General features: G+C 40.2%; 1 protein-coding gene across 1 annotated transcript in view; it reads left to right on the top strand.

Moving 5' to 3' along the window:
• The window catches only part of LOC137083892 (CUB domain-containing protein 1-like), a 40179-nt gene extending 18865 nt beyond the window's left edge, over window positions 1-21314 (top strand). The window contains exons 6-9 of the mRNA XM_067449836.1: window positions 3083-3460; window positions 13487-13834; window positions 13942-14023; window positions 20760-21314. Of these exons, the coding sequence (XP_067305937.1) occupies window positions 3083-3460; window positions 13487-13834; window positions 13942-14023; window positions 20760-21090 (1139 nt within the window). The 3' untranslated portion in view covers window positions 21091-21314. The remainder of the gene's footprint in view (window positions 1-3082; window positions 3461-13486; window positions 13835-13941; window positions 14024-20759) is intronic.
• Window positions 21315-22123: the final 809 nt, after the last annotated feature.

Below are 22123 nucleotides of genomic sequence, written 5' to 3'. Positions count from 1 at the left end.
ACGCGCTGCAAATCCTCACAACACATACACATACAAAACGCGTTGCAAATCCTCACAACACATACAAATACAAAAACGCGCTGCAAATCCTCACAACACATACACATACAAAAACGCGCTGCAAATCCTCACAACACATGCAAATACAAAAACGCGCTGCAAATAACACAGACCACAACAGAAATGTTTTAAGGGGACTCCTTTGAGTGACGAACGGGACCTGTTTACTCGCCTGTCGCCAGTGTTGTTGTCACTGACCAGCTGAAAGGTGAGTTTTGTTTTGTTTATTTAAACATCCTGAACGTATGATTGCATGGTCTTTTTTATACAGTGTAACAATATATTTAGGCCAACAATATCCAAACGACAAAGCAATTATACCATCATGATATAAAAGTAAACAAAAAAAAACTCAACTTTCAGGTCAGTTTTTGAATGTGCATGTGTTGTAATTTTTTGTAGCGCGTTTTTGTATTTGTATGTGTTGTGAGGATTTGCAGCGCGTTTTTGTATTTGCATGTGTTGTGAGGATTTGCAGCGCGTTTTTGTATTTGCATGTGTTGTGAGGATTTGCAGCGCGTTTTTGTATTTGCATGTGTTGTGAAGATTTGCAGAGCGTTTTTGTATTTGTATGTGTTGTGAGGATTTGCTGCGCGTTTTTGTATTTGTATGTGTTGTGAACTTTTGCTGCGCGCGTGTTGTCAAACTGATGAAGATGTTTTCTTTATTTGCTGGTTCTTTCTTCATTTGCAGCATGTTGAGCTGTCTCGGCCACCGTACTTTACAGATCCTGTTGCATTGTACTTTGAGGATTAACATTACAGAAACAATTACTTTTACAAATTACAATTACAAATATGAGTAGAATATATTAAAATTTTAACTGTTTTGCATGCATGTACAGCGAAACTATGATAATTTAAGCATCACATTTATGAAAAGATGATTTATTCATCTATAATTACTTAATACTATTTATCAGTAATACAACTACACAGTTTAGATCATCTATATACAATATTGATCATACATGTCACTTAACACCAGCGCATACGCATTATAAGTTAACCCAGAGATCGGTATGACGTCGCCATAACGATCCACCATCCAGCACGTATTAGATCTGATCCAGCAACGTGCTACAGGCTGCAGCGAGGGTCTCGATAATTTACTCAACCTCCATGCATTCAAGATGTTTGTGTATTTTCTTTTTCTTTAGTGGCAGGGTTTTTCCTGGGTCAGAAATGGTCTTCGGTGGTGGCTGACCAGTCATGGTCATCCACATGCATGTATGCGCACACACAAACCAACAGTAAAAGTACCTAACCGCGTCATCTGTGAGCCCAATACTGACAATAAATGTAAAATAAATGCAAATGTTTTTTTTTTGCTTTTTTTGCTCATCTAATTTTGATATCTCATTTTGTATGATGTCTTAATATTTGTTTCTTTAGTTCCTCATTTTTACACAGTTTGCATGGTTTACTGATTCATTATTTTGGCAAAAATTTAATAACAAATAATCTAATTCTCTGCCATAAACAATTTAACTTGCGTTGTTCTGGTTTCACCTTATTCCAGTCTAAAGGAATCAGTGTAGTTACTACACATTATCAATATAAATACTCAAAATAAATACATGAAAATACTGTGGATTATTAAGACTAATTCTTACTAACCTCTCTTGTTTAATGGCACACTTGCGTTCACAGATAGATCAGTTCATTAAAATGAATCGGTTCAAATGAGTCATTAGTTTGCGAATCGGACAAAAGCGGACGCGTTATGTGTGAACCCAGACTGTTAAAACAACGCAAAAGATTGATCACAGAAAACACTTCATAAAGATATTTTTCAGTTTATTTGAAAGTATGGTTTATGTCAGCTGCGTGTGCAAAACGTGTCAAAAGAGGTGCGTTTATTAAGCACAGTTCACATCCAGCAGTAATTCAGGGAAAATATTGTGAGAACGCGCCACGTGGCGCACGGATTCAGTCTTCCGACCTTTTACCATTTTGTCAGTTCTGTTGATTTTGATTGATATGCGCGAGTGAGAAAGAGAGAGAACGGTGATGGTTTTGAAGGCAGAGAGTGTGTGTGTGGGCTCTGCTCGTTCTCCGTCAGTTAACGTGCGCCCTCGTTAACTGAGTGTCAGAACGAGCAGAATCACGCAGGCTTTGGCGGGACAAAAATGTGCTTTGGCGGCCGCCAAAAAAAAAATCAATGTAGGAAAAACCCTGAGTGGAATAGAAATTACTTTGTTTTTTTGTTGTTGAGGAAAACATTTCAGGATTTTTCTTCATATAATTAACTTTAATGGCAACCAAAATGTTGAAGGTCCAAATCAAGGCAGTTTCGAAGTGCTTCAAGGGTCTCTGTACGATCCTAGATGAGGAATAGGGTCACATTTTCTAAAAAAATAAAATAAAAACGTATATATTTGTAATATATATATTTTAATATAAAATAAAAAAAATATATATATATATACATTTGTAATGTAATATATATATTTTTTTACCTAAAGGCTCATTTCGCATTGCTCTGTAACACACTGGATTAAAGGTGGCCCTAGAATGAGTTGAAACAATATTTTAAATTGTTCTCTGATATCTACATAGAGGGCATGTGGCTTAAGGGCATCTTGGATGAGATGAGGGTGAGTAAATTATCAGGAAATCTTCATTTTAACGTGAACTTATCCTTTAACGCCTGACAACATCAAGGAAGATAATTTATAGGATAACAACTATAAAGCTTCAATAATCCTTAAGTATATTGATAATGAGGGAAGGATATTGTTGGATTTATAGATTGATTTTTCCAACTGATAAAATTATATAAACAATGACAGCCAATCAGAATCCACCGACTTTAATGAGCTTCAGCAGCTCATGACTATATGCAGTACACAGAATGTTATCATCCAATCGTTGTGGACGCTAAAATAGTTATTGTTATAGTATATCTTTAAAGTTATCATTCTTGGTGTGAATGGGCCTTTATGCTCTTTCAGTTCTTGGCCCATAATAATTAAGCATTTCTCTATTCATCGTCACTTACTTTGTTTCTTTATCAACAGAATGTAAAGAATGGAGAGACTGTGCATCCACTTCATTCCCCTTAACCTTCAATTACGGGCAGCAATGTATCCCAGGAGTTGTGAAGACGATGACATGGCACCTTCATGGCCCACAGAACAGTGCAGTGGAGCTACAGTCTCCACCAGACGGTCTGCGTTACTGTCCGCCTGAGGACAAATCTAAGAGCATTCTCCTCCTAAATGTGTCCCATCTTAACCCTGGCATCATTGTTGGGCAGTTTTGTCCAAAGGGAACCATTGAGAAAATCCAGATCCGTGAATCCAGTATTGCAGTAACTGCCTCCGTTACAGGTTTCAGTGACAGGAATTTGGCAACTAAACCCTTTTTAACTTATTCATTTACACAAAGCATATCAGGTAAAATATTTCATAATACATTCATCATACATTACTGTACATAATCTGCTTTTTATCTTGAGGAAACTCTTTAGGTAAAACGGTGTAGAAACTGTCTGTACCACACTACGGTTAAAATGTTTCAGTTAGATATTTTTTTTTAAATCCTTTTTTACAAAAGTGCCCATAGGCATTTATAATATAATAAAATATTTATAACTTTCTAAAAATATTAAGCAGCAAAACTTGCTGAAAAATGCTGAAAATTTTCAGCATTGATAATAATAAGAAATGCTTCTTGAGGAGCAAATTATCATATTATAATGAATTCTGAAGGATCATGTGACACTGAAGACTGGAGTAATGAAGCTGAACATTCAGTTTTGATCACAGAAACAACTTACATTTTAGAAAGAAAAAAAAAATTATTTTAAATTGAAAATAGTCATGGTCAGATTTAGTGTATATGAGCCCCTGGTAAATATGATCAAAGATGACTTTAAAAATAAATCTGCATTGTTTATTCTTTTGATCTATCATTCAAAAAAAAAATGCAAAAACCTAACCTATCATTGAAGTGAAAGAATAGGAAGTCTGGGGAAAATCACATTATGAAATAAATGTTTTTTTTTTCCAAAGCACATTGACCACAATTATTGTCACTCCTAGAATGTATATGTGACCCTGTCTGAGAAAACCCTCCTAATGTCATTTTTTTGTGATTCACTGTTTTCTACATAATGTAAAGAACATTCTGTTAAAATATTACCTTGATATCTCTAATATTAACTGAGTATGGCTATGTTAAAGATTTGCTGAATTTCGGGCTCAGAAAATCATGTTTTGAGAAATTCCAATGTAAACACAAGCTTATTTTTAAAACTGCAACACATTTGATGCATAATTATCCTGAATATGAGCCATATACCACATTAAAGCTGAGATTCTCCCATGTTCAGTGATATATGACACATTTATGGGAAAATTCTTAAAGTTTTGTAAAACAGGCCTATTTATGATGATGCATGTCCAAAAAGCACAAAAACATTCAAACGAATTGGGGGTACAAGAGCTTGATTGTAGCAACAATTACCATGTCAATTAATTGAAATTATTTGTATAACTTTATTAATAAAATTAAATATCCATGGAAAAAGTCATTAATATATAAATTAATATATTACATTTCAGTAGAAAATCTCTAACTTAAATTATTTTACTGGGCTACTGTGTAACATTAAGTACAATACTAGAGTAAAAAATAAAAAATAAAAGAGGGATAGTTCACCCAAAAATGAAAATTCTGTCATCATTTATTTACCCTCATGTTGTTCCAAACCTGCACTTTCTTCAGTAAACCCGGTTATATCATTATTCGGGGTAATTCCACAGAGATTAATATTGGAAAAGCTGTTTAAGCAATCAGCTATTTTCTGTTCCTGCTCGCGTTTAAGTGCTGCCATGTCAAATAGCCTAGATAACTTAATTCATGAATCCAGTGTTTCCAAACCTTTTTTCAGTCATGGCACCCTTTAAAAATGTTCTAAATTTTGTGGCACCCCCTCGCATACGTTACGCCAGGGGTGTAACGGTACAGATTGCTCACGATTCGGTTTTAGGTTCACGGTTTCTGTATGGTTCGATATTTGCTATGTTCATGGAAAAAAGGACTACTGTCAAATAAAAATAAAGAAAAGAACGAATAACTTAAATACAAGCAGCAGCACAAATAATTACTATTGAGCAAAGATAATAAAATAATGCGTTTTTCTTTTCTTTTCAGGTAGGTCTAACATAAGTTTTAGGTAAATTAATTGAATAAAGTAATCAAATGAAAAATTACTGCATATTTAACTGTTTAAATTGAATATTAGTCCTTATTAAACTTACAAAAGCTATTCAATCAAGAGCAGTGAGTGATTCTTAATCTTCTTTGACATTAAACAGACAGCAGTAAAGGCTACTGCCCCTTTAAGACCCAGGGGTGTCGCTTTCTCGACTGTATGTTCACTTAAGGCATATTCAGACTATGTCTGCTTGGATACTCATCAAGATGGACATGTTGACAGGCTACTTCTTGTGTGAGTTTGTCCGTTCAAGCACAAGACTTGAAAGATAACTCAATAGTTGCGCGCTGAGACGTGCATGTGCGCGCTTGATGACCGCACAGAGACACATCTTCTCACATCGCAATCGCACGAGTTCTCAATCGCGACTTCTGGCTCTACACCCATATTCATATTCGAAGATACGGCAGCACTCACATGCATTAAACAAAGTTTACTAAGAGAGACCGTTTGCCCACGTTTTCTTTTATTATCGCTGTTGTTGTAATGTATAACTGAGGAGCCAGCACGTGTATCCATCGACAGAAACATACATAAAGCATCATTTTCAAGTTACAACCTATATTAAAGATGCATCTTCAGATGTGAGATGAACCGCGATGCAAAGTCCGTGCTGAAACCTTTTACGCGGCACCCCGCGCACCCCGGTTTGGAAAAACTGCATTAATCTGACGCACCACCATCCACAACATGTTTTATATTGACACATAGCAGGCCTAATATGACTTTAAATTAGGATGGTTATTATTGGCACAATGTTGAGCTACAAAACAAAGAAGAAAATATTAAAATATTGGCGATGACACGAAAATATCTCGCCAGACATCTGAATCCGGCTTAAATCGCAATGACCTGTTTCCAGCTTGTGCCGTTTGATATCAATGTCTTCCTAATGGTAAAAAAAGAAGTTCCTGAACCGATCTATCATACTAATCCGCTGGTGTTGTTGTGATGAAAACCCCCTGAGATGATTTAAATCGACGTTTAGGGAGCCCGCATCCGATATTTTTTGTGTGCAAAAGTATAAAGTGTAGTGTCAATAAAATCACTAATTTCAGTATTTATAATGTTGTGTATAAAGAATTGAGTATTGTATCTCAAACCCCTTGGTATAATTCACTTTGACGATCAAAATCTCATAATTAAATTTTGCTACTTTAGCCGGGGTTTCACAGACGGGGTCACATATTCCCATTAAAAATTCTTTTTTTTTTGAGCAGACTGAGGTTATTAGAAACATTAAATTGTCCAGCTATGACGTCTTGTTTCACAGGAGTATAAATATGAGGAAACACAAAGACCAAATTCCCTTAATCGTCATCACAATGAGTAAAAACAGAATATAGTTCTGGGGCTGTATTCACAAAAATGTGAATCTTACCACTAAGAGTTCTCCTAAATGTCAGTAAAAGTTCTTAGCTAAGAGTTTTCTCTTAAACCTATTCACAAAACTGCTGGGAACAACTTTCGCAAAAGAATAGAGAGAAGTCTTAAGCTAAGAGTAAGGGTGGAGTTGACCTTGCTGCTATGGATGATGTCATCACCCTAACTATGACCACCACAGTGATTGGCTGATAGGGGAGGGCTCTCTTTAAGAGATTTAATTATAAAAACATTTTGTTGAGGTTTCATGTTGCTATATTCAAACAAAATGTTTAAAATAAGAATGTTATCCATATTCCAATAAATATTTCAAAATGTGTCACTAATTAAACTAGTATATGTTCAGCTAATTGTCAGCCTCTTACATGATTGCATCTATAGAGTTTGCAGTATTCAAGCAAAAATTATGTTTTATTAACAAAGTTTGTGAGGAGCACGTTCGAACTGTCTATCTAATCAGCGCGAGAGAAGGTATATATACACAGCTGAGAGCCGACTAACGTTAGTTACCTCCGCAGTTTTCTGCATCACTCCGCCACCCTGTTCCTCTCTCTCTGGGTCGGCGATATGGGGCAGAACTCTGGGTCTGGGTACAGATAAGGGCTTATATTGTTTTACTTTATTCAAACATTTGTAAGTGTGAACTCGTAAAATCAACTAGCACTGGTAATCTGACATTATTATTATTTTTATTTTTATTTTTTATTAAAGATGCATTAATTATCCCTATTGCCTCAATGTTGTTTAGTGTCTTTGGGTGGGTTGCAGCAAAAGCCAGTAGCATTGTTTAGATATTTGGTCTTATTGACTTAGGACTACTTTTAGCATCTTGTGGATTTAGGAGCTAGTTTTAGTGCAATACTCTTTAAGAGCAAATATTTAGTAGTCCTAAAAAATAGGACTGACACGGCCATTATTTTTAAGAGTTTCTCCTATATCGGCTAGTAAGAAACTACCTTTAGCCTTAAGATGTTTTTTTGAATATGGCCCCTGATGTGAAAAGAAAGTGACTAGGAAAATAGCTAAAGCATTGAAAATTTCCCCATTTTCATCATCAGGGCACTAATTAGGATTTTCCAGTCGACTAAAGATGTTACAAATCTGCCTGGAAGAGGACGTGTGTATATATTGTTAGGGGTTACAGTTTTGACCCATAGACTAGATATGCGAAATGAAGACCAGGAGTCAGGATGTTCAATCATCGGAGAGAATTTTACTGAAGAATAGTTTGCAGTTTCATCAGTAGAGTCAGCTTCAGAGTCTCTCAGGGCGGTGTCAGGCCAGACTCTACTCTACACAAAATTACCACACTAGTTATACCAATTTCAAGAGCATGATGTACATCATTATGGACACGTGGAATATTCCTGATTGGCATAAAGTCTAAACAATGTGTCACACGAGAATAGATAGGAGATGATGTTGTTTTTGTTAATCAGGATGTATACATCAGACAATCCCAAGATTGGGGTAGTGTTGACTTCAGAGGAGTCCTAGAAATACCCCAAGAGGTCTAGGGTGTGAGAAAAGCGGTCCAATCCAGTCGGAAGACCTGCACAGAACATGTAACACACACACACACAAGACTCTAGGGCACATCTCTCCTCCAAGGTTAGTGCGTCCTGTGAGCTTATCAACAGGACAAGATATCAACACCACATGACAAACGAATCTCCAGAAAAAAATTAGTATGACTAATATCATCTACCTCATTCTATAAAGAAATATAAAGACAAAAATGTACTTCTATCAATGTGAAAAATCACACTATATAAATTGGAAGAAATCACAATTGGGAGACTCAAATCCTCCCACCCCATCCTGTCCTGGGGTTACTAACAACAGGCAGGATTCACCTCTTGGAAGTTCTAACTTTCTGTCAAAGGCCCTGTTGGTCAGGACCCAGAGATAGAAGTCAGGCTATCTCGGTCAGACTGTCTTTGGAAAGCAAACTAGACACCATACAGCAGACATCATATTAAATAATAGTTAAATGTATTAATGATCACAAAATATTGATTGTCAATAATTCATTATTTTGAAAGAATAATAACTGATTATTTAATTCATGAGGTTATTAAAAATCATTCAAAAGGATAAGATGCATATGATGAAGAGGCAAGGGTGTCGGCCCACCCCCCTTCTGTCAAGGATCAGGAAGTGGAGGACCCAGATGCAGAGTGAACAAAAGGACAGTTTATTAAAAAGACAGATCAACAAGACACAAGAGGGTAGTGGATGAGTGACAGTCCAAACACCAGGGCAGGGGACAGACACCACGACGACAGGCAGGGGAGGATGACCACTGAGACCAGTCCAGGCAGCCAATGAACTTGACGGCAGCTCGTGAGGCAACTCCAGGCAGGGCGATGGTGAACCAATCCAGGCAGGAACCAAGGGCTTGAGGGTCTCACAGAATCAGCTCCCTTCTTGGCTGAGAGGCAGTGGAGACAGCGGCCAGGGAAAAACTTAGGACAGAAAACACAGGACACACACAAGACACTAGACAAGACAACAAGAAACAACAGACAAACTAAGAACTATGACTAAATAAAACAAAAACTAAAATAATAACTGGAGCTAGAAAACAAGGAAAAATAAAACAAAACTAATCTCTATAAAAAGACTTAACTGAGAAATAAAAGTGGAAAACAGGAAAAATAAAAATGTAAGCTATCGAAACCAAGAAAACTAAACAATAAGGCTAAAGAGAAATGCCAAAATAAAACCTGGAGAAAATGAGCAAAATAAAGACAGAAACTACACTAGACTCAAAAACTCAGGAACAAAGAAAAAACTGAAAATAAATGCAAAGCTAGAAAAACAGGAGACACTAAAACTAGAAAAGGCTAGACTAAGCTAGACAAGGAGCTAGAGACATGTACGCACAAGCAAACGCTCACAAACATACACAACGAACCAGCAAAGACATGAGGGAAGGTAGCACAATATAAAGGGACCAGAGCACATGAGGAACAGGTGAGCACAATTAGTGAAACGAGGACTAGACCAGACTAAACAAGGGGGCGTGGTAACAGCAAACAAGGAGGTAGGACAAGAGGAACACATGACAGACACAAAGAGAGACAGATCCATGCACTAAGACACAACACAAACATAGAAACATTAAACAAAGACAAAACAGACAGAGCTGCCAGGTTAGAACCCTGACAGTACCCTCCCCCCAATGGACGCCCCCTGGCGTCCAAACTAGGCAAGGGAAACAAAGGCGGTAACACTTGGGAGGGTGGGCGGGGAACAAAACTAGGAGTACCAGGGCAGACAGGAAACATGGGAGGCAGAACTGGGGAGGAAAATAATCTAGGGGAGTGGTTAGGGGCTGACCAGGGGGGTGCCGACCTAGGGAACCCACAAGGACCAGGAAACAGGGAGGGTGGGATGGGAGGGGTATTAGGCACCCGACCAAAGGCATGGGGCCTCTTCAATGGTGGGGACCTCTGACTGGACATGACTTCAGGGACAGATACTGGACTTGACTCGGGAGCGCCCTCCTGGGCTTGACTGGCGTGCTCAGGGACTGACTCGGGAGCGCCCTCCTGGGCTTGACGGGCGTGCTCAGGGACTGACTCGGGAGCGCCCTCCTGGGCTTGACTGGTGGGCTCTGGACGGCCTCCTCTGAAGCGGGCTCTGGGACGGCCTCCTCTGAAGCGGGCTCTGGGACGGCCTCCTCTGAAGCGGGCTCTGGGACGGCCTCCTCTGAAGCGGGCTCTGGGACGGCCTCCTCTGAAGCGGGCTCTGGGACGGCCTCCTCTGAAGCGGGCTCTGGGACGGCCTCCTCTGAAGCGGGCTCTGGGACGGCCTCCTCTGAAGCGGGCTCTTGGGACGGCCAGCCTTGAAGTGTGCCCTGGGACAGAAGGTGAAGCCCTCACTGGGTTAGGAACAGGAGATGGAGCCACTGGACTGCGCTCAGGGGCTGGAGCCGACACGGGACTGCGCTCAGGGGCTGGAGCCGACACGGGACTGCGCTCAGGGGCTGGAGCCGACACGGGACTGCGCTCAGGGGCTGGAGCCGACACGGGACTGCGCTCAGGGGCTGGAGCCGACACGGGACTGCGCTCAGGGGCTGGAGCCGACACGGGACTGCGCTCAGGGGCTGGAGCCGACACGGGACTGCGCTCAGGGGCTGGAGCCGACACTGGACTGCGCTCAGGGGCTGGAGCCGACACTGGACTGCGCTCAGGGGCTGGAGCCGACACTGGACTGCGCTCAGGGGCTGGAGCCGACACTGGACTGCGCTCAGGGGCTGGAGCCGACACTGGACTGCGCTCAGGGGCTGGAGCCGACACTGGACTGCGCTCAGGGGCTGGAGCCGCTTGATTCCGGCCCTCCTGGACCAACAGATGAGGGGCATCTAGAATGGCAGCTGACTTGCAGGCATGGGCTCTCCTCTTCTTCCGCTTTCGAGGGCATGACAATTTGTAGTCGACTGGCTCTGGCCTGGCCGCTGCGGGCTCGACGGTCTCTGGACTGGCCGCTGCGGGCTCGACGGTCTCTGGACTGGCCGCTGCGGGCTCGACGGTCTCTGGACTGGCCGCTGCGGGCTCGACGGTCTCTGGACTGGCCGCTGCGGGCTCGACGGTCTCTGGACTGGCCGCTGCGGGCTCGACGGTCTCTGGACTGGCCGCTGCGGGCTCGACGGTCTCTGGACTGGCCGCTGCGGGCTCGACGGTCTCTGGACTGGCCGCTGCGGGCTCGACGGTCTCTGGACTGGCCGCTGCGGGCTCGACGGTCTCTGGACTGGCCGCTGCGGGCTCGACGGTCTCTGGACTGGCCGCTGCGGGCTCGACGGTCTCTGGACTGGCCGCTGCGGGCTCTGGACTGACAGGTGCGGGCTCTGGACTGACAGGTGCGGGCTCTGGACTGACAGGTGCGGGCTCGACTGGCTCTGGACTGACAGGTGTGGGCTCGACTGGCTCTGGACTGACAGGTGTGGGCTCGACTGGCTCGGGTGGTGTCAGGATCTGCCAATCCCTGCGGTGATGCAAGTAATTGGAGAAGTTCCAGAAATCCAGGATCCTAAGTTGTTCCATCTCCCACTGTGGTAGGGGGTCATCCAGACAGATGTTGAAGGCATCCTTGAGGGCTGCATCATCATACTCAAGGCCCTTAGCCATTGTCCAGAAGAACTGGGCGAAGGACCGCACTTCCCGGCCCTGTTGGCGAAGGGATGCCACACCCTGCTGGAGTGCCAACCTCTCTTGAGCAGTCGCAGGAGGAACGATACGGAAGCTCATTCTGCTGGGTCCGATCGTGGCTGGTTCGTTCTGTCAAGGATCAGGAAGTGGAGGACCCAGATGCAGAGTGAACAAAAGGACAGTTTATTAAAAAGACAGATCAACAAGACACAAGAGGGTAGTGGATGAGTGACAGTCCAAACACCAGGGCAGGGGACAGACACCACGACGACAGGCAGGGGAGGATGACCACTGAGACCAGTCCAGGCAGCCAATGAACTTGACGGCAGCTCGTGAGGCAACTCCAGGCAGGGCGATGGTGAACCAATCCAGGCAGGAACCAAGGGCTTGAGGGTCTCACAGAATCAGCTCCCTTCTTGGCTGAGAGGCAGTGGAGACAGCGGCCAGGGAAAAACTTAGGACAGAAAACACAGGACACACACAAGACACTAGACAAGACAACAAGAAACAACAGACAAACTAAGAACTATGACTAAATAAAACAAAAACTAAAATAATAACTGGAGCTAGAAAACAAGGAAAAATAAAACAAAACTAATCTCTATAAAAAGACTTAACTGAGAAATAAAAGTGGAAAACAGGAAAAATAAAAATGTAAGCTATCGAAACCAAGAAAACTAAACAATAAGGCTAAAGAGAAATGCCAAAATAAAACCTGGAGAAAATGAGCAAAATAAAGACAGAAACTACACTAGACTCAAAAACTCAGGAACAAAGAAAAAACTGAAAATAAATGCAAAGCTAGAAAAACAGGAGACACTAAAACTAGAAAAGGCTAGACTAAGCTAGACAAGGAGCTAGAGACATGTACGCACAAGCAAACGCTCACAAACATACACAACGAACCAGCAAAGACATGAGGGAAGGTAGCACAATATAAAGGGACCAGAGCACATGAGGAACAGGTGAGCACAATTAGTGAAACGAGGACTAGACCAGACTAAACAAGGGGGCGTGGTAACAGCAAACAAGGAGGTAGGACAAGAGGAACACATGACAGACACAAAGAGAGACAGATCCATGCACTAAGACACAACACAAACATAGAAACATTAAACAAAGACAAAACAGATAGAGCTGCCAGGTTAGAACCCTGACACCTTCAATATCGTCCTAATGCATGGAGAGGAGAAAAGTTTGTGTGGACAAAGACTCTCCAAGTATCACCGTGGCTGGTTCTCCTATCAAGACAATGATCCAAAAACAAACCTCAAAATCAAGACACAAATGTGTCACTGAGCACAAAATGAAGCTTCTGCCATGACCATCCCAGTTCCCTGACCTGAACCCTTTAGAGAATGAGTGGCTAAACTGAAGAGAACCAACATGGATCTGGGAATCTGAAGGATCTGGAGAGCTTCTGTGTGGAGGAATGGTCTCTGAACTCTTGCCAGTTCTCCAAACTCATCAGGCATTATAGAAAAAGACTCAGAGATGTTATCTTGGCAAAAGGAGGTTGCAAAAAGTATTTAATAAATGGATGTCAATAATTATGGCCAACATGTTTTGGAGAAAAGCATTGAAATAAATTCAGTTTGAGTGACTTCATTTAAAAAATCACAACAGTTATTGAGTTTTGCTCTTCTGCCTTTCTCATACAGAGCACTATAACTTCACTGTTTCACACAAAATGGATAACCGTACTGTGTTGGTGACACCAGCCTGGCCGTCTGGGATGAAACCCTCCAGCACTGTGTCCTGGATCATTAACACAGAGCTAACGAGCAATCTGAAGTTCAGGAATGTCAGCCAGCCCAAGTGTGAGGAGGGGAACACAGACATTTCAGTGCAGACCATTCAGTCTCAAACGATGGTGTACAGCACTAAAAAGGATGAGAATATTATTGATGTCCTGGTCCCAGAAAGTTTTTACCTTAACATGACTAACTGCAAGTCCCCGACAGGAGCCTTTGGGGCAATTATGGAGATCACTCTGCCGGACAACACAAGTAAGAGCCTTACTTTCTTCTGTCCACTAGATTCCCATTTGAACTTACATATAATATATCAATTGGGGAAAGACTTGATGAAGTGAAATGTATTGATATGTTTTCAGACAAACTTCTGGCTATCATCCTGAGTATTGTGGGCATTGTGTTAATGATCATAACAGCTGTGGGGATCTGGATTTTTCTCAGGTGAGAGTTTTCGATTTAAAATTGAATTTTTTTAATTTAGCTGAAAGCAGCCTTTACAGGGGTTCAAGCACTTTAACTCTTTCGCTGCCAGCGTTTAAAAAATAAAGTTGTCAGCCACCGCCAGGGTTTTTCACCATTTTCACAAAAATGTAATAGCTCATAGAATGTTTTGTTTTATGAACATCTGAGCATGCAATATATCAAAACAAAGAGCTGGCCCTCTTCTTTTAAAGAAAATTGTTTAAAAGTTGATTTTTTTTATCTAAATACTGTATCATTCAGAATGATGATCAAACACAGATGGAGTACAAACCTGATTCCAAAAAAGTTGGGACACTGTAGAAATTGTGAATAAAAAAGGAATGCTATAATTTACAAATCTTATAAACTTATATTTTATTCACAATAGAATATAGATAACATAAAATGTTGAAAGTGAGACATTTTGAAATGTCATGCCAAATATCTCATTTTGAATTTCATGAGAGCTACACATTCCAAACAAGTTGGGACAGCACGCAATAAGAGGCAGGAAAAGATGTACCTATAAAGAACAGCTGGAGCACCAGTTTGCAACGTATCTAGATTAAAATGGCTCATCTGAATTCTGCCGAAGGCTTTCAGAATGTGTGCGCTACCCTCTCACATGTGTTACGCTAGGGGTGCAACGGTACAGATTGCTCACGGTTCGGTTTGTATCACGGTTTTAGGTTCACGGTTTCGGTATGTTTCTGTATTTACTATGTCCAGGGGGAAAATGACTACTGTCAAATAAAAATAAAGAAACTAAGAACAAATAACTTAAATACAAGCAGCAGCACAAATAAATACTATTGAGCAAAGATACTAATAAAATAAACTGCTTTTCAGGTAGGTCTAACATTAGTTTTTAGGTAGAGAAATTGAATAAAGTAATCAAATGTAAAATAATAGCATATTTCACTGTTTAAATTAAAGATTAATCCTTATTAAACTTACACAAGCTATTTAATCAAGAGCAGTGAGTGATCTTTTGTTTGACAGACAGCAGTAAAGGCTACTGTCCCTTTAATACCTAATGCAGGGATATGCGTCGTCTTTCTTGACTGTATAAAATTCTCTAAGGCATATTCAGACTATGTTTGCTCGGATACTCATCAAGATGAACATGTTGACATACTTTCTGTGTGAGTTTGTCCATTCGAGAGCAAGACTTGAAAGAGAACTCAATATTTGCATGCTGTGAGACATGTGCATGCTTTCGGATGATGCACAGAGATAAATCTTCTCACAGCGCGTGCAAGTTCTCATTTGCATCTTCTGGCTCTTCACGCGGGGGATGACGGCGATCATATTCGGACATACGGCAGCACTCGCATGCACTGAACAGTTTACAAAGAGTTTATTTTTCATCTAAATACTGTATCATTCAGAATGATGATCAAACACAGATAGAGTACAAACCCGATTCCAAAAAAGTTGGGACACTGTAGAAATTGTGAATAAAAAAGGAATGCTATAATTTACAAATCTTATAAACTTATATTTTATTCACAATAGAATATAGATAACATAAAATGTTGAAAGTGAGACATTGTGAAATGTGAAATGCCGTTTTGCCCACATTTTTTTTCTTTTATTATCGCTGTTGTAATGTATAACTGAGGAGCCAGCACGTGTATCCATCGACAGAAACATACATAAAGCATTATTTTCAAGTTACAACCTATATTAAAGATGCATCATCAGATGTGAGATGAACCGCCGTGCAAGTGCACCTTTTACACGGCACCCCTGCTCACGTCAGGTGGCACACCCGGTTGGGAAACGCTGGTATAGTCCCAGCTCCCAACCCAACTTTAAGAATAGGTTAACAGCGTTATTTTTTTATCGCCTGATAAGAGTCTCACGTTAGTGCAGCATGTTAACGCCGACAACGGCCCACCACTAGTTTAAACATAACATTGGGTAACATGATTGGGTATAAAAAGAGTTTGAAGTTATCATCATCTACACTACATAATATCATCCAAAGATTCAGAGAATCTCGAACAATCTCTGTGCGTAAGGGCCAAGGCCGGAAAACCATACTGGATGCCCGTGATCTTCAGGCCTTAGACGGCACTGCATCATATACATGAATGCTACTGTAATGGAAATCACAACATGGGCTCAGGAATACTTCCAGAAAACATTGTCGTGAACACAATCCACCGTGCCTTTCGCCGTTACCAGCTAAAACTCTATAGATCAGAAAAGAAGCCATATCTAAACTTGATCCAGAAGCGTAGGCGTTTTCTCTGGGCCAAGGCTCATTTAAATTGGACTGTGGCAAAGTGGAAAACTGTTCTGTGTGTCAGACGAATCAAAATTTGAAGTTCTTTTTGGAAAACTGCCATATCATCCGGGCTAAAGAGGACAAGGACAACCCAAGTTCTTATCAGCTCTCAGTTCAGAAGCTACATCTCTGATGGTATGGGGTTGCTTGAGTGTGTGTGGCATGGCCAGCTTACACATCTGGAAAGGCACCATCAATGCTGAAAGCTATATCCAAGTTCTAGAACAACATATGCTCCCATCCAGACGTCGTCTCTTTCAGGGAAGACCTTGCATTTTCCAACATGACAATGCCAGACCACATACTGCATCAATTACATCATGTCTGCGTAGAAGAAGGATCCGGATACTGAAATGGCCAGCCTGCAGTTCAGATCTTTCCCCCATAGAAAACATTTAGCACATCATAAAGAGGAAGATGCGACAAAGAAGACCTAAGACAGTTGGGCAACTAGAAGACTGTATTAGACAAGAATGGGACAACATTCCTATTCCTAAACTTCAGCAACTTGTCTCCTCAGTCCCCAGACATTTGCAGACTGTTATAAAAAGAAGAGGGGATGCCACTCAGTGGTGAACATGGCCTTGTCCCAACCTTTTTTAAAGATGTGTTGATGCTATGAAATTTAAAATCAACTAATCTAAAATGACAAAGCAAATGTGACACTCGCGTAGGTGACTTACATCGTGCCTCTTTATGTTGATTTGCATAAAAGCAAATGATATACAGAACAATAACAAATTTATAAACAAAATACACAATCCTGTATTTTACCAAAGTCCGCAAAAAGCCTGCAATAAATAACTCACCCACTCGGTTGTTATGTCTGACCCAGGATCTGGGTAATACAAAAAGTACACAAACGGTAAAAAAAACAATGACCCAAAAGGCTCAACCCAGGATTTTTTAGAGTGAAAGTTGTGCAGAATGAGGAGATCCAACATATGATTTGAATAGCATATGTATGTGTGAAATATCTTGTAATGTACAATCAGTATACAAGTTCCACGCATGTAATATGTGATAGTGCCTGATGGCAATTTCTTTAAAGGTCCCATGGCATGGGTTGTTTTATTGTTTTATAATGTTTCCTGGGGTGTACTTATATTGATAGTATGTTTTTTGCATAAAAAATGTCATAATTTAGAAATAAAAGGCATTTTTTCTATACTGATATTAGCCCTCTGTTTAGAATGCTCTGTTTCAAGAGGCGTGTCTGATGTGAGTCTTCAGTGAAAACACCCACTGTTGTGATTGGCTGAGATCTTTACATTTAAAATTAGATAACATGCGGATGGGGGCGTGGTTTAGTCAGAGCAGGCAGCTGCAGCGCTGCCAGTGGAAAGAGAAGCAAAGAGAGACAGAGCTGGGTAAAGATTGGAAGTGTTATTCTACCGAGTTGTTGAGAGCGTGAGTTTATTTTGTTTGTCTCTGAGAGCTCTGAATAAACACGAGTGAACTTTGCAACGTTATTTCTCTCACAAAATGCTTTCACCACAGCTAACAACAAACACGACATCGACATGAATACAGTAAGAGCTTCTGTTGAGCATAATGAGCAGCATCATTCAGACGTGTGATTGACCGATCCGAACATTATAAAGTGTTCTTTGAATGCTCTCTGTAGTTTAGTCATTTAAATAACAGATTTGTCTCATGCTGCTAACAGAAACAACGTTAAGTTGATGGTTTTAGTCACTGGCTTGATTCACTGATGCATCAAGACGGCCAGCTGCAGGACTGACAGTTTTAAACGATTTTGAAAGAAAGTCTGTGTGAACTTGAATGATTAGCTACACATCAGAACTCACTGATCCCAGATCAGGCATTAATGAACACTGTTACTCACTGTTTGTGGTGGTACTGTTGAATCCGTATGGTAAAGCCTGAGCTGCTGACATCCACTGATAAACTGACTCCTTTCTCTACTAATTCTCTGGGCGGGTGAAGCAGAGGAAGGGGTGGTAACCTTTCCTGGTATGACGTCATAACAGGAGAATTCAAGATCAGCTCGTCTGAGCTCTCAGTTTCTCAAAGGCAGAGAAAGACAGCCAGAACTCGTTTTATACTGATCAAAATTTTTAGCAACTTGGGGACAATATTTAGGCCAGGGGAACTCATATTAATGTTGAAAAACCTCATAAAATAAAAATGTCATGCCATGGGACCTTTAAAATTTGTCTTTTGAGGCCAACTGATTTGAATCAGTGTTGGGCAAGTTACTGAAAATTAGTAACTAGTTACAGTTCTCTCAAAAAAAGCCATTAGTTACAGTTACTAGATACTTCTTTTAAAAGTAATTTAATTACTTTACCAATTACTGTATATCAAAAGTAATTTGTTACTAGGGAAAGTATCGTTTAAATTACTTTTATGTCTGCTTTTTGAATGTAAATATGAATAGTACTGCACAGTCAAACAATAAACACAATAAACACAATTTTTACACCTATTTATTGTAATCAACAGGGCAACAGGCCTTCAAATCAAGCAGTAGTGCGATGTTAAGTATCCACCTCCAGCAGCAGCAAGCTTTCCTTTGGCGCAGCTGGGAGAGTTATGGCATTTTTAATCTGGTCACTTCATTCGTTTTCTCTGACCAGTTATCTATCTGATTGTGAAAAGACCTGGTTGTTTTGACAATTTCACAAAAAGACCTGTATCTGATCGTTTTAAAGCACACATGCAAATTTTACTCCTGGAAAATTGTTAAAAAATAAATGTGTGAGAGTGTGTTATAGGCTATATGACGTTGTAGTCAGATATGAAGCCACTGCTGTGACACACGTTGGCGCAAATGAGTAAAGCAAGCCAAAACCTGCCACTTTGGCCCCATTACCCTGAATGGTTCATGTGACCCAATTCCGACTCTTCCCTCTCATGTGGCATGGTTCGGATATGACGTGAATGTGTCTAAGCAGGAAAAAAACCGCATAAATTCCGCTTTCCTCAGATCGAATTCAGGCCTCACTCGTATGGCAATAAATATGTTTCAGATATGTGCATTTGCGTCTGCCATGTAAGCGGTCAAATTGTATAATCCCCAGTAAATGTGAGTCATATGTCACTGAAAAAGGGACGGAGGCCAATGATGTCAACTCAGGTGGATACGAACTGCGATCAAGGGCTCTCCTCTTTTTTTCTCTGGCTTACGAGAGCAATGTTTTGCTGACCTTTAAAGATGGTGTGGAAAGCAAAACATTGAATAATCATTTCGTCTACATCCATTGCGTCCATTACATATCGCACTGTTTTACTTTCCTGGTCAGAACATCTTGGCCTGTTTCGCCAGTGTATAGTGTAAATACAAATATCGGATATGGGTCACTTTTAAAAGATGATGTAAGCGGGTTCAAAGAAATCGGATATAGTCACCAAATCGAATTTGTGCATCAACACCTGCAGTGTAAATGTGGCCTTAGATGCTCAAAAAGGCTAAATGTTTAACCTAAAATTGTGATGCTTGAAGTGTTTGCTATCTATGGATTTTATTATAGGCAAGACAAGTCAATAGTTGATTTGAGAGGCTTAATTGATCAAACATGTGGTTAACTCACTGTCGGCCGCTGGCCACTTAATTGTCACTTTAAAAAATAAAATATTTAATTTAACAAACAAAAAAATGCTCCAAACATTTTTCTGAATTCATTTAATAAAGAACCTAAACAAAATATAACAACTTTGGCATTAAAAACAAAACTGAACTATTTTAATATTTGTAAAGAGTGTAATAGGGAGGATAAAAAAATAATAAAAACAAACCTAGGGCCTAGATTTGAGCTTTTTTCACAAAAGAGAGGAACGCGAATAACCAACTCATTTAAATTTCAGTAATTGTAATTGCATTACTTGATAAAAATGTAGTTACATGGGCGTCAATGCTTAAAGTAAGTTTGTAGCGCATTACTCTCAACGCTGCCTTCAAGTGCTATCGGAATTATCGTAAATATGAGTTTCCTAGTTAAAAATTGCACATGAACGGCCTTTGAAATCACTCACTTCAATGTGATGAGCTTGTAATTACGACTTTGGAAGTGGGAATTACGAAATTAAGATCAGCCATTTTCACTTTTTTTCTCCAGTTATAGCACCACCAAGTGACCAAACGCTGCAAACTGGCGGTATAGTTCTGTTCTAGGCAAGAACTCCCTGCGCATCCATGCAGCCGAGCATGGATAAGAGCAGGGAGAGAAGCAATAACTTGTTTAGAGTAAACAGAACAGAACCAACAGAATGTATTGCAGAAATCATTAATGTTCATATTAAATAATTCAGAATTTTATGCTGTGATAGACGTTGTATTCCTATAGGTAGACGTGATCAGCTGACAGTCATCTGATACTAGTTTGACTGACATGACCTGCCAGAACTGACGCTACACTTGATTTAATTCTAACAAAGTATCTTAATATTGCACAGGAAAAAGAAGAGGAGAAAGGCTCCCCCAGTGTCCGTCTGCAATCCCAATGCTTTCCTTCCAGGCCTCCATGGTATCCCCAAAACACAAGAGGAGGATCCTTACGCTTATGAGTACATAGATGACACTCTAGTATATTCACATCTGCTCAAAGGAGATGCTGAAAATGAACAATGTACAGATGAGAGCAGCCCACCTTTACCTGACAGACCACTCAGAAAGTCAGTCACCGAATGCAGCGAGATGATTGAAAATGAGCTCTATGGTCACACTCAGGGAGAGTCAACTGCATCTGGCTCACCAAAGTCTCCCATCAAACCAGAAACAGTATAAAAAGTATTAACTCGTGTTGCATTCCAAGTCTTCTGAAGTCATACAATATCTTCATGTAAAGAACAAAGTTGATCTTAATGTTTTAATGTCTGAAATTATGATCCAACCCGGCGCTCCAGTGAATGCACTTATTCATGTATCATTCAAATGATACACACACCGACTCTTTAGCATGACATGATTAATGACGAGACGCACAAGAGCCAATGACATTTTACAATCAAAGCTGACGTAATGACGCGATTGGCCACAAGACATACGAGAGCCAATGCAATTTCATTATGTGAAATACATTTATTTAATGCTTAATACATTACAAATACATTTAGATCTGTGTATTTATTATAAATAGCCTGCAGTTGTACTTTTAGTATACTCAGTTGGTATAGTTAAAGTCTGTTAAATTTTGCAGTTAACATTCTTTAATTATCCATAAAAAATCTTAGGTCTGACTGATACAATTATCATACTATCCTTAGTAATAGTGATATTAAACACATTTTAGGCTAATAAGAAATATGCATTGTGCAATGAAGAACTCCAAATAAAGTTTATTTCTAATATTTATATCAATAAGTCTCGGTGATATGTCAGTAATTATATTAATGGGTTTGTAATATAGTTAGTATGAAATAAATGTAGGCCTATTGGAAATACTTATTAGAATAGTTTTTTTGCACTAGGGCCGATTCTGCATTGGCTCTGACATGTATCCTCACCATTACGCACCTTATTAACTAATAAATACATTCTTTTTGACATGACTTGAAAACAACAAAACTGCGGAAGCTAAACCTTGTCCCCCACTGGTCTGACCGCTATGCTTGATCAATGTTTCAAACACACTATAAAGCCAATGCCATCACACTCACAAACAATCATTTTTTCTGTACTATCGCTAAATAACCCAACTCACTTGAGAGCACACTATTGGGAATGTTGCAGATTTTGAGAATGATTAAATTATCTTTAGATGATGCTATGTAATTTTGTTTAGATGAGGCTTTCTTTTTGTGCAAACCAATAGAAATGT

The sequence above is a fragment of the Pseudorasbora parva genome, chromosome 7 (assembly GCF_024679245.1).
Source record: "Pseudorasbora parva isolate DD20220531a chromosome 7, ASM2467924v1, whole genome shotgun sequence".
In the NCBI taxonomy this organism is placed as follows: Eukaryota; Metazoa; Chordata; class Actinopteri; order Cypriniformes; family Gobionidae; genus Pseudorasbora; species Pseudorasbora parva.
Note: the sequence above shows the minus strand (reverse complement) of the source record. Positions and strands in the feature narration are given on the sequence as shown.